Source organism: Saccostrea cucullata, unplaced genomic scaffold (genome assembly GCF_032062105.1).
Source record: "Saccostrea cucullata isolate Sc308-1 unplaced genomic scaffold, CSIRO_AGI_Scuc_v1 ctg19830, whole genome shotgun sequence".
NCBI classification, from domain to species: domain Eukaryota; kingdom Metazoa; phylum Mollusca; class Bivalvia; order Ostreida; family Ostreidae; genus Saccostrea; species Saccostrea cuccullata.
The window spans coordinates 1-13880 of record NW_026917956.1 but is presented as its reverse complement, the minus strand read 5'-3'; the positions used below and the strand labels follow the sequence as shown (position 1 = coordinate 13880).

The 13880-nt window shown below is 32.1% G+C and overlaps 1 protein-coding gene across 1 annotated transcript; it reads right to left on the bottom strand.

Annotated features, from left to right (window-relative positions):
* Positions 1 to 7269: 7269 nt before the first annotated feature.
* LOC134266658 (interferon-induced protein 44-like) lies at positions 7270 to 12835 on the bottom strand. Its single transcript, XM_062748910.1, has 4 exons — positions 12630 to 12835; positions 8374 to 8520; positions 7990 to 8167; positions 7270 to 7853 (listed from the first exon to the last, which is right to left on the bottom strand). The coding sequence occupies exons 2-4, from the start codon at positions 8464 to 8466 to the stop codon at positions 7543 to 7545; spliced, it is 582 nt and encodes a 193-aa protein (XP_062604894.1). The 5' UTR covers positions 8467 to 8520; positions 12630 to 12835; the 3' UTR covers positions 7270 to 7542.
* Positions 12836 to 13880: the final 1045 nt, after the last annotated feature.

The window sequence follows — 13880 nt, the reverse complement described above, 5'->3', positions numbered from 1 at the left end:
TATAATCCGGAATATTCAGTTCCGATCGTCGAAGTTCTTCTTTTATAGATACCGGAAGTATATGTAAATAGAGTCATTGCACGTTTTCTATCGTTTTGCAGGTAATATTTACTTGATATCAACAACAATGATCGTACTTCGACTAAATAAAACGAATTTCTAAAGTTTCAATGCTTATTTGTTCTTATTTAATGATTACATGAAATCCGAATAGCAATTGTCAGTTTGATTATTCCGCGGCTTGATCGGATCCTTCACCTGTTCACCAATGTTCACAAGATTTTTCTTAATCGGTATTTGGTACTTCAGAAAGGAATTTCTTGTGTAATATTTGCCATACTGGGATTATGTCGACCCTAATAAAAGTCCATAGCCTATGGGAACTTATCTATTTGACTATAAATTATTTTCTAAATAATATCGTCTCGTTTTTTAGTCAAAATAAGTTGTAAATTTAAAAACAGTTTATAATTTACCAATAACAATGAATTAATTATATCAAACTTCGAGAGATAGAGAGTAAAATTCAATGAAATATCTGTAACGGGACCCATGTTTTGGTTCGAGAGATAGAGAACTTCGAGAGATAGAAGTTCGAGAGATCAGGAGTAAATTTGCTTAGTTATATAGAGGGAAAAAACGGGACCGGAGGTTTACTTCGAGAGATCGGAGTTCGAGCCATCGAGAGTCACCTGTATTTTAATGATTCTTAATAATTTAGTTGACTAGTCCATTATGTATGCCGAGTTACATATACAATATTGTAACGAGTTCTCTCTCTATTCCAGTATCAAATCCAAGGGGTGACACTGGGGGTTGGGAAGGGAGAGAGTGTGAATGTGTGAAAAATACATTTACAAAAACATTTCTTTTCTTAGACCTTTACTTTTAGAGTTTAATCAGATGGCATGTTACAAGTCGTTAATACCATATTTTATAATAAGTAGATTTAAGATGCATGTTTTCTACAATTTGTGTCCTCAAAAATTCATATGATTTTTCATTTAAATTCACATTATATGTGGCCGTATGTTTATGTTTTTTGCTCATGTGCAATGCAGCTGTCAAGTACAGTTGTTTGGCCAGTTCCGAATAAGAAACCGATTCGACTGAACTATAAATATACTAGACATTATTTCAAAATTTAAGTGTTTTGTCAAGGTAGTTTGATGACTTGTGGAATCAACTATTGTTTCATAAAAATTTATCCTGCCTTTAAAAAAAATTATTACGCATGTTACCATAGACCTGTGTCATTTTTACCAGTTACGAATAAGCCGACGAGTTCCGGATAGCCCAGAAATTCTTATTCAATTCAACTTAAAAAAATATACGTCCCAGGGGCTAGTTTCTCAAAAAGACCTACGACCGGTCGTTAGCTTAGTCCGGACTAAATCAGTGACTAAACCCGGAAGTCGGACTAAGTTGCGTTTCACAAAAAGGCGGAAACTTAGTTAAATTGATTTCTTACCAATATATCATAAAGAGTTAAAAGAATTATTATTTTATACGTATACGATACATACCTATTCATATACATGTACATAATTATATGATATGCCGAAAATTCTGAAACAGCATACTGTATTATGAGGGAAATTAGAAAGGTAGTTAGTTCCATCGAAGATGCTGACTTAAAAGGTGATAAACTACAATTTTTTAGCTATGATTAATTTTTTAAAGAAGTGCAAAAATTACAAGTTTTTATTGCAGTTATGTGTTTTCTGTATAAATAAAGACTATGTAAATTATGTGTCACTTCAACTTTCAAAATGTAATAATAAAAGTTCATTATGTCACAATGTAATCAAGAATCTTTTTTTGTGAAAGTATCATTAAATCCTTATTCTAGTATTTTAGATAATGAAAAAAAAATTCGGTAACTATGCCATCAGCCGAGTTTATGTATTTAATGTAAGTTAATGTATCTTTGATTCTCCCCTTTAATTGCATGTAATTAAATATTATATTAATAGCGGTAAATAATTTAAATTTTTTCTTATAATTAAAGAGCCAACAAATTTTGTTTCACTGAAGTCACAAAAATAAGATCAGTATATTATGTTTTCGTAAAGATGCTTTGGCACTGTTAAACAAAGATTCTGTGAAAGACTCATTAAATTCTGTGAAGCTTCAATAAACTTCATTCAGTGGTAGACATATATAAGGTTTTAGAAGAGGGGTTGCGTTAAAACTTTATATTTTTTTACAGTATATATTTCACTTAAAAAATTTATCTGGATAACCTAGAGCATATCAAAAGACGGACGGACGATTTGCTCAATCAATTTTTTGTGTGAGACGCACGGACGGACATAAAGACGGGTGGATGGACAAAAGTACATTCCTTTACTATATACCCCTTTCTTCCCGTTTTACAAGCGGGTAAATAATACATCAGGCTTACAATGAAGAAAACAATCGGAGAATGAATTTATAAAAGTGTTTAAAATGGGTATTCGGAACTGGTAAAATTTTTGAGAAGACGCAAATATTTCCATTATCATGCCAGTTAAATTGATTTCTAAACATTTATTATTGACAAGTTTTTAGTATATGTTTTACAGTACATATCAAACTTACTTTTGATACCTGGAACGTGGTTTTATTTGAAAAAAAATATAAATCTACAGGAGATTTTTCTTCAGACTTCCGCGTCGCAGTGATTCACGTTTGATGCGTTGTAAAAGTATGTCGACTGTTTTGAGGACGATAATGAAACCCAACCGAGGGTAAATAATCAAAACTTCGCATAATTCAAACACTAATAAATAAGCCTTCTTACCATTAAAAAAAAAAATTTTTACACCGTTGAATTTATTAAAAATCAGTCCTTACATTACTAATTATTCGGAACTGGCCAAAATCCGGAACTGGTCAAACGACTGTACTTAGTCCTGAGACTGAAGATATTGTTTATACGAAAACACAATTTAAGCCCGACTAAATATTGGCGTAATCCGTGGACACACTGTTATAACGCACTATGAAAATTTAAGCACTTTGAAAAAATTAAAAGTGCGTTAAATTTTGGACCAAGCTAACTCACTTTGAAAAATAAATTTTCTTTTCAAAGTTCGTTTATATCGACCATGTTAACGCAATTGAGGTTATCTAACATTAGACAAATGAAATGAAGAATTGCCTACTTGGCGCAGACATGGAAAGTGGTCTAAAATTTAATGCTAATAGTCAGTGCATGGAATAAAAAACAGGTGATAATTGACTTATATTTCCATTTCTAATTGTTTTCTCTGTGATAACTCTTTGAAAGTTTTGGGAGTATATTCTTGATAATTCTGCCGACATGTAAATTAGGCAGGTCGATAGGTCAGCAGGTAAGGAGGCGTTATACGCATGCAAATCTCATGAACATCTCTCTCTCTGTCTGAAGCCAAATATGCATGTAAATCTCGTGCGGCTGCCTTTGTGTTTGACATCAGTGTGCGAGGACTATTGAAATTGGCATGGAAGTCGTCGTGTAATTTAAATCGATTAGTCTATATTCTTAATTTCTAAGTCTACAATTTTACTTCACAATTAAATGGAAATATATGGAATCACTGTCTACTTTTTAGAGTATGCCAGGGACATCAACAATAGTGGGAAACATGGGATAGTTTTAGCATAACGGGCTTCGCCCGTTATGCAAATTATCCCATGTTTCCCACTTTTGTTGATGCCCTGGCATACTCTCAAAACTAGACAGTGATTCCTTAAACATATTTTATCATAAATGGTATAGTCATTAATGGATTATACCTTTAATTAAAGGTTTAAAGTTTTTATATAAAATTAAAGTTTACTATAGGTTGCTACTTCAACAGATCAAAGCCAAAAAATATTACATGTTATGCTGTTAAAAGAATGTTACCAGAAAAAGAGAAAGGGGGAGGATGGAGAGGCGTTAGTAAATATAAAATACTATAGTATAAGAATTATTTGTTTCTATACATAACGTGTACAAATCTTGATATTTAAAAATGCAAGATATTTTTGGGCGAAATCAGTATATTTTGATAAGAAAATAACTTGGGTTCCCTAAGGTTAAATGTATCCATACTTGTAAATATATACGGTCTACTAAAGATGTATAAACATTGCATTCGTCTCCTTAAGGTATATATTGCATATGTCTACCTAAGGTATATATATTGCAAATGTCTCCCTAATGTATATATAATGCATATGTGTCCTTAAGGTATATATATTGCAAATGTCTCCCTAATGTATATATATTGCATATGTCTCCCTAAGGTATATATATTGCAAATGTCTCCCTAATGTATATATATTGCATATGTCTCCCTAAGGTATATATATTGCATATGTCCCCTTAAGGCATACAATATGGTTTTTAAATATTAGGGGGACACCAAATTATATATATTTTTAAAAACTAATGTTTTCTTAATTTTCATTGTGAAAAACTCAAAATTGTTCTTTGTTATATATAAATTTGCGCTTAAAACATCACAAAGTAAAAGATTAAAAAATATACAAAATGTCCCCTTAAGGCAGAATATTATGTCTGGTACCCCTTATGTAGAAAGCAGATATATATATATATATATATATATATATATATATATATATATATATATATATATATATATATATATATATATATATATATATATATATCCAATGAAAACAAGTCAGAAATCACAAATCTCGAAAAATCATTTTTACTGTTAGCGCTTTCTGCCTAATGGCTCTTCAGACAGTTAAAAGTTAAATATAAAATTGCTTAGTAACGTTCATAAGCACGACGTCAAGTATTGTCCATTGTGACGTCATAATAACGTTAAAAGGTAGCATTATAATTCGCACCGCTAAAATCACTAAAATAAACCAAAAAACATGTAGAAAATTAACTTAGGTTAAAACTGAAGTAATTATTTTCTGTTAAGTTTTGGGTTAAAAAGTTTAATGAAGTAGTCCTCCTTTGTTACTCTGGATATTTCACAGTCACTGTGCATTTTATAAAATGGAAATAATTTAAATTTCCCTTCTCCACAGGTAGCAAAGTGCTCACTGCACGGCGTATTCCTTATGCTAGGATCCCGAATTTGCTGTTTATGGACTCGCACTCGTGCGTTCAGTTTGCCGGTCTGTCCTATGTAGTTTTCATCACAGGTTGGACAGGTTATGCAGTAAATAACATTTTCTGATTTACAGGTCATGTTGGCGTTTGGTGTTAATTTTTTACCACATTTTAAAGTTTTTTCGCTTCCCTCTTCCAGATATTCACATGTTCCACAACGTGGGTCACGGCACTTCCTGACGACTTTGACATTGTTTGTTGCAAATCTTGCTCTTGTTAGGATTTTCTTCAGATTGGGTGCCTGTCTTCTGCTATTGATAATTTGAGACTCCTTGATAATGTCTTTTAGATTCTGAGATTGTTCTAAAATGGGAAAAAATCTCCTGGCTGATCTTAAAATATTGTGGTTGCGTGGATTGTGCGTCACAACAAAAGGGATGTCGCTTTTTTCACTATCATCCTTGCGGCGAGTGTTTCGTAGTACAGAAGTCGGAATGTTTTTTGCTTTTTCAATTGAAGCCCTTCAAGTAGTTTTAGAAAATAACCATTTTCATTTTGATGAGCAATTTTACCTCCAAATCAAGGGCACAGCTATGGGTACCAAAGTGGCCCCAACTTATGCCACTCTAGTTATGGGTTACTTGGAAGAAAAGCTATATAATAAATTTCCGGAAATATTTGACGAAACTTTTGTACAATACATTCGCCAAAACTGGAAAAGGTACTTTGATGATATTTTTATTTTTTGGAATAAAACTGAAGATGATTTAGAAAAATTCCATACGGTAATAAATCAATTACAGGAATCAATTCAATTCACTATGGAGATGAGTGACAGACAACTCCCATTTTTGGACCTCCTTCTAATTAAGGATGATACCAAAATTATTACAGACCTGTACTGCAAAGAAACAGATTCGCACCAATATTTGGATTTCTATTCATGTCACCCATCACATACTAAGCGTAATATTCCATACAATATGGCAAGACGCATATGCACAATAGTAACCGATACAACTTTACGCTCGAAAAGGTTAGAGGAATTTAAATCATATCTCCAAAAACAACATTATCCGGAGAATCTTATCAATGCCGGAATTGAAAAAGCAAAAAACATTCCGACTTCTGTACTACGAAACACTCGCCGCAAGGATGATAGTGAAAAAAGCGACATCCCTTTTGTTGTGACGCACAATCCACGCAACCACAATATTTTAAGATCAGCCAGGAGATTTTTTCCCATTTTAGAACAATCTCAGAATCTAAAAGACATTATCAAGGAGTCTCAAATTATCAATAGCAGAAGACAGGCACCCAATCTGAAGAAAATCCTAACAAGAGCAAGATTTGCAACAAACAATGTCAAAGTCGTCAGGAAGTGCCGTGACCCACGTTGTGGAACATGTGAATATCTGGAAGAGGGAAGCGAAAAAACTTTAAAATGTGGTAAAAAATTAACACCAAACGCCAACATGACCTGTAAATCAGAAAATGTTATTTACTGCATAACCTGTCCAACCTGTGATGAAAACTACATAGGACAGACCGGCAAACTGAACGCACGAGTGCGAGTCCATAAACAGCAAATTCGGGATCCTAGCATAAGGAATACGCCGTGCAGTGAGCACTTTGCTACCTGTGGAGAAGGGAAATTTAAATTATTTCCATTTTATAAAATGCACAGTGACTGTGAAATATCCAGAGTAACAAAGGAGGACTACTTCATTAAACTTTTTAACCCAAAACTTAACAGAAAATAATTACTTCAGTTTTAACCTAAGTTAATTTTCTACATGTTTTTTGGTTTATTTTAGTGATTTTAGCGGTGCGAATTATAATGCTACCTTTTAACGTTATTATGACGTCACAATGGACAATACTTGACGTCGTGCTTATGAACGTTACTAAGCAATTTTATATTTAACTTTTAACTGTCTGAAGAGCCATTAGGCAGAAAGCGCTAACAGTAAAAATGATTTTTCGAGATTTGTGATTTCTGACTTGTTTTCATTGGATATATTTTACTGTACCAAAACACTGGATTTTTCTTAAATTATATATATATATATATATATATATATATATATATATATATATATATATATATATATATATATATATATATATATATATATATACAAGAAACGAATAAATAAAAACTTTTTTATCCTTGGAAGGTTAATATGACATTAGACAATGATAAGCTCTTGCGAAATCTAAAAAAAAAATCAAGTTAATTTCTACCAAACAGTTGCAATCAAACTTTTAGATAAATTATATAAAAACAAGATGCAAATTTATAGATCCAGTTCAGATGCTTTTTTCATATATATTTTTAAAGATATAAATTGTTTTAAAAAATTCCGATCAATCTACAAGGTTAATTATAGCATAGCAACAATGAAACACCAATTTTGACCCATTAAGGCTTTCTTGGGGTAAAAATATTCCATATCTTTTCTGTCTTTTGGAGGAAATTTGTCTTTTCTATTCTAATAAGAATTAGTCTGAGCTCCTTTACATTTATCTCTTGATAACTCTTCTTCGTGATTTTCGAGAAAATCATCTGCAGCTCGTAGTATCTGACGCAGATTGTATAAAGTCAGTATTTTAATCTCTTTCGAGACATTTGGAGAGTTTGCGATATTTTGCATCCGCAGAACGGTATAGGCAGGCAACCCAAACGACATGGCGACTTTGTCCCTCATCTCTAAGACGCTTTTGCTGTGAAATACTTTAGATAAGTCTTCCTTGACCGTTGCCATCGTATCAACTTTGGTTAGGAGGATCAACTGCGGAATTTCTGAACAAGATAAAAACTTTTCTTTCAAAAAATGCAGTAAATATGACATGTTGTTCAAACACAATTAAATGAGAAAAAAATTCGAGTACGGTCAAGCTCCATTGTTGCTTAAAAACTATATGCAAACATAACATACTTCTTGTATTCATCATTTCTTGGAGTTCTTTCACTTGTTTTTCAACATTTTGGGACATTGTTATTTCGGGTGGATTCGAACCATCAACCACAAAGATGACACAGTGTACACGGTCAGCTAAGGTAGGATCTTTCCTAAACTCAGCATTGTCCTTAGTAATAGGCGTACTTTGATTAAACTAAATAAAAAGAAGAATTATATTGTCCATCATATGTGTATTCTATACTTATTATTTTATTTATATATAATGCTCTTCTACATAAATATACATGTGTTTGAAAGCATTAATGCATACAACTGGTATGAAACAAATGTATCTTAACCCGACCAATTTGTTTGTAAATAAACATAAAATTAATGGTTTGTTTAGATACGTATACAAACCACATATCCATCCATCACGTGACCATCCAGAATTGCCTCGACATCGCGAGAGTTAAGACTTTGGTCCTCCTCTAAACCACGACAATCAATCATTCTAAAGTTTAAAGACTTTGAGGTTCCTTTTCTTTTTACTTTGTAAACATCAAGCTAAAATTAGCCAAATATTAAACAAAGTTTTAAATAGTAAAACTTTGTTACTATCGACGGAAAAAAGCAACAATTTTTGGAAAAGACTTAACTTATATTGTTGAAAATGACAAAACTATTTTAGAAATATGTTTAAATAGCGGAATTTATACGTTGGCACTTGCATAATGATATTTTGCATGATTTGCTATTTATTGATTTATCGAATTTAAAACAAGAGTTATCGGTTAACACCGCTCCCCATGTATTTACCTTTAGAGGTTAGTCACTAGTAACTGGCCACTACTAACTGACTTAAAATGTTATGTAAATTAATAGTAAGACTGAAGTTTACAAATACATCAAATAAATATGATTTCCATACAAACTACAGTTATGTTAGCTTTTAAAGGTACTTGGACACAGATTTGAAGTTAATTTTTTCTGTATAATATCACGAATTAATTTTTTTATAGCATTACACACAAAAATTTATTAAAAATCTTAATTCATTAAAAAGATATTAAAACTCTGAATTTATTGGCGGGTTTGATCGACACATCCTTGCACTTAAATCCAGAAAAATAATTTTATTCAGAGTAGAAATGTTAGAAAGCAAAACTCTTTTACAAGTATCGTCATTCTACGACGGCGTATTCGTGCCATTTAAACAATGTAGAAATATTTTTTTAAATCGTTTGTACGATTTAATAAATCGTTTGTACGATTTAATAAATCGTCTGTACGATTTAATAAATCGTTTGTACGATTTAGTAAATCGTTTGTACGATTTCATAAATCGTTTGTACAATTTAGTAAATCGTTTGTACGATTTAATAAATCGTTTGTACAATTTAATAAATCGTTTGTACGATTTAATTTAATAAATCGTACAAACGATTTATTAAATCGTACAAACGATTTATTAAATCGTACAAACGATTTAGTAAATCGTACAAACGATTTAGTAAATCGTACAAACGATTTGTTAAATTGTACAAACGATTTAGTAAATCGTACAAACGATTTAGTAAATCGGACAAACGATTTAATAAAAAATTTCTACATTGTTAAAATGGCACGAATACGCCGTCGTATCATTCCGTTGTGTACAGAGTTTAGCAAATCGAGCACACTCGTGTTATATACACATAGTTTTTGTAAACAAGGCAAGAGCCTGTTATTGTTTAATGTTTACGATTCACCGGGTGCGTTTAAACGCCAAAGTCTGCTCACCACAACTGCACAAACTGACAATATATTGTGTGTTTGTTTTGCTTTCGAACATGTCTACTCTGAATTTTCTGGATTAAAGTATTAATATTTTTCATTAATACACAACAAGATTGTTATTTTTCCAAAGGATTAAGAATAAAGTTAAAATTTGTGAAAGTGCAAGGACGTGTCAATCAAACCCGCCAAAAAAAATTAAAAATTTTAATAACTTATAAATGAAATAAGATTTTTAATTTATTTTTGTGAGAAATACTATTAAAATATATAAGTCGTAATATTATAGAGAAAAAAATTAACTTCAAATCTGTGTCCAAGTACCTTTAATAGCTTCCAATCTAAGTACAGATTTGAGCCAAATAACCCGTTAAAAGTGTTTTTCTCTCTTGGTAAACGATCAGTTTTTTTTTGTTATTGTATTATTTTGTATTTTTATGTGACAAAAAATAAATAGGAAAAATTGAAATATAGGAAGAACATAAAAATAAATAATATACAGCTTAAATTTAAGAAAAATAGAGAAAAATTGGATAAGCAAATAACATTATTTATGTCAATGTGGTAATTTAAATCAATTGCGTTTTATAGATATTAGAAATTTAAAACAACAACCGATTAGTTTCCGACTCGACATTAAATATCAGATACCGTTTAAGTCAGCTTTACTTTAGAAACGTGAAGATGTTTAAGTTCAAAATCGATGAAAATTTTCAATTGAACAAAAATAATATATATCATGTAAATCTACACATAATCTCGTATTTATAGGTCACCTGAATAAACTCAGTGACCTATTGCTATCCATTTTCGTCCGTCGTCGTGCGTTAACATTTGAACATTTTCAGCTTCTTTTCTGCAACCACTGAACCAATTTCAACCAAATTTGGCACAATGCATCTATGGGTGAAGGGGAACAAAAATTGTGAATTTCATGATCCCTGCCCCCCAAAACCACTAAAATTAATCAATCTTTAAAAATCTTCTTCTTTGCTCCTTGACATCAACCAGTCAAACTGTTTACATGATTGTAATCAGCATTGAGTCCTCTACCAAAATTGTGAAATTCATGGCCCTGGGGTCAGGGGTTCTAGTGATAGGGCGGGGCTAAATAAGTATTTAGTTAAAATGCATTATTTCTTTGAAAATCTTCTTCTCTGCTTCTGGGTATTTAATAAACCAACTAAGTACATAGTTATGATGAGCAAGAGTGCCTCTACCAAAATTTTGAATTTTATGGCCCCAGGTTCGGGGATTCTGGTGTTAGGGCGGGGCTCTATTGATTATATAGTGAAAATACATGAATTCTTTGAAAATCTTTTTCTCTGCTCTTAGGTATTAGATACTAACTAAGTGCATAGTAATGATGATCAAGAGTGCCTCTACAAAAATTGTGAATTTTATGACCCCAGGGTCAGGGGTTCTGGTGTTAGCGCGGGGCTCTATTGATTATATAGTGAAAATACATGATTCTTTGAAAATATTCTTCTCTGCTCTTAGGTATTAAATAAACCTACTAAGTACATAGTTATGATGAGCAAGAAAGCCACTTTCAAAACTGTGAATTTTATGGACCCAGGGTCAGGGGTTCTGGTGTTAGGACGGGGCTCTATTGATTATATAGTGAAAATACATGAATTCTTTGAAAATCTTCTTCTCTGCTCTTAAGTATTAAATAAATTAACTAAAATACACAGTTTTGATGAGCAAGAGTGTCTCAACCAAAATTGTGAATTTTATGGCCCCAGGGTCAGGGGGTTCTGGTGTTAGGATAGGGCTCTGTTGATTATATAGCGAAAATATATGAATTCTTTGAAAATCTTCTTCTCTGCTCTTAAGTATTAAATAAATTAACTAAAGAATACAGTTATGATGAGCAAGAGTGTCTCTACCAAAGTTGTGAATTTTATGGCTCCAGGGTCAGGGGTTCTGGTGTTAGGGCGGGGCTCTATTGATTATATAGTGAAAATACATGAAGTCTTTGAAAATCTTTTTCTCTGTTCTTAGGTAATAAATAAACTAACTAAGTACACAGTTATTGTGAGCAAGAATGTCACTTCCAAAATTGTGAATTTTATGGCCCCAGGGTCAGGGGTTTTGGTGTTAAGGCGGGGCTCTATTGATTATATAGTGAAAATTCATTATTTCTTTGAAAATCTTCTCTGCCCCTAGGTATTAAATAAACTAAGTACATAGTTATGATTAGCAATAATGTGTATTCCAAAATTGTGAATTTTATGGCCCCAGGATCGGGGTTCTGGTGTTAAGGTGGGGCTCTATTGTTTATCTAGTGAACACATTAAATATTTGAAAGTTTCTTCTCTGCTCCTGGAATTAAGCAGATGAACTACTTATATAGTTATGAGGAGCAAGGGCCGTAATCTTCCAGCATTGTGAAATTCAAGGCCCCAGGGTCAGGGGTACCATGGGGGGGGGGGGGCTGTACTTATATACTGAAAATGAATGAATAGTTTGAAATCTGCTCCCTGATATCAATCAAAATATTTTTGAAAAGCAAGGATGCCTTAAGCCCTTCTTAAAAAATTATGCAATGTGTGGATCTAGGCCTAAGAGTCAGTGGTAGGGGCACTACTGATTATTGCTAAATATTACTAATTAGTTGAAATGCATTTTTTGTTCCCCTACCCTGCCTATAGTTATTATGTTACCAAACTAAGCAACTGCTCAATGTATAGTTATGATCATCAATGGTGCCTCTTTCAAAACTGTAAATGCCATAGGATCTGGCTTAAAACATGAATCAAATTCAATCACTGGAATGTTGTTGCATAGGTGACCTATAAGGCCCATGGGCCTCTTGTAATTTATTTTTTCAGCCCAAATACACCATATATAGCTTGAAATGAATTTCAAGATTTATATAAATGATGGTACTTAACTGATTTTGTCAAACTAGAACTAGCACATCCGGCACGTGACCTTAGAGATAGTCTCCCTTTGATTACAGAATCTATGGTGTTGAAGAAGCTGGATTTTCCTGACGAAATTCGTCCTAATAATAAGATGTTGACGTGTGAAATCTCTGAGTTATCTTCAAAATCAGCCAGAGGTGTATATTCTTCTATTTCCTTCAAAAGGCCATCGAAAGACTAAAAAAGAAAAGCTATTTATTAAACAAATTCAGAAAAAATATTTCAAGAATAATTTTTTGCAAGTGCAGCTATTTCCTGTCTGTGTTCCTTATTTGAATCGTATCTCGTTTTTCTAGTTCATTAGACGAATAAAGTTAAATTAAACTTATCAAGGTGTTTCAATGCAAAAAAATACAATAGGATCTGATTGATATTTAAGAAATGAAGCTTATTTCAACTTTTGTTATACGATATAACATAACTTGGGGCAGTTTACACTTTATAAAAAGCATAAACTGCCCCAAGTTATGTTATATCGTATAACATAAGTTGTTATAAGCTTCATTCCTTATAATTTAATTTAAATGTAGACAATGAGACAATTTTTCCATTTTTTCCTTCGGAAAAAGGCTTTGACAGGTCTGAGAGAATACTCGAAATCGGGTATTATCCGTGAAATCGCGTATAATACTCGATATTACGGTATCGTTGAATCCGCGAAAACGGGTATTCCATGCAACTTTCTATAAAAACTAAAGAATAAAGCAACGGCGCATTATGCCAGTAACTGTTACTTGTACATCAGTATCTTGTGGATTTATTTTTATTAAACCTAATTCATACGGTTGTCAAAAAAGTTTAAAATCACACGACAAACACTGCTGGGGTGACAAAGAGGACACAATGGCGTTATTATTTTTCAATATAATTTCTAAAAACAAATAACTACACTTCGTTTGTCTTTATTTCCCATTAAAGTATTCCATATATGGCATGTCAAACGTTGCAATATTTGATAATCTTGTGATGTATATTCAAAATCTTGTGATGTATGTTCGAAATCTTGTGATGTATATTCAAAATTTTGTGATGTATATTCAAAATCTTGTGATGTATGTTCGAAATCTTGTGATGTATATTCAAAATCTTGTGATGTATATTCAAAATCTTGTGATGTATGTTCGAAATCTTGTGATGTATATTCAAAATCTTGTGATGTATGTTCAAAATCTTGTGATGTATATTCAATATCTTGTGATGTATATTCTAAAACTTGTG

What these genes read in the sequence shown, in the direction of transcription:
- LOC134266658 (XM_062748910.1), bottom strand. Translation starts at nt 8,466, where the DNA reads ATGATTGATTGTCGTGGTTTAGAGGAGGACCAAAGTCTTAACTCTCGC. An exon ending in ACGTGATGGATGGATATGTG is followed by an intron (nt 8,168 to 8,373) that starts GTTTGTATACGT and finishes CTTTTTATTTAG; the next exon opens with TTTAATCAAAGTACGCCTAT. An exon ending in AGAAATGATGAATACAAGAA is followed by an intron (nt 7,854 to 7,989) that starts GTATGTTATGTT and finishes TATCTTGTTCAG; the next exon opens with AAATTCCGCAGTTGATCCTC.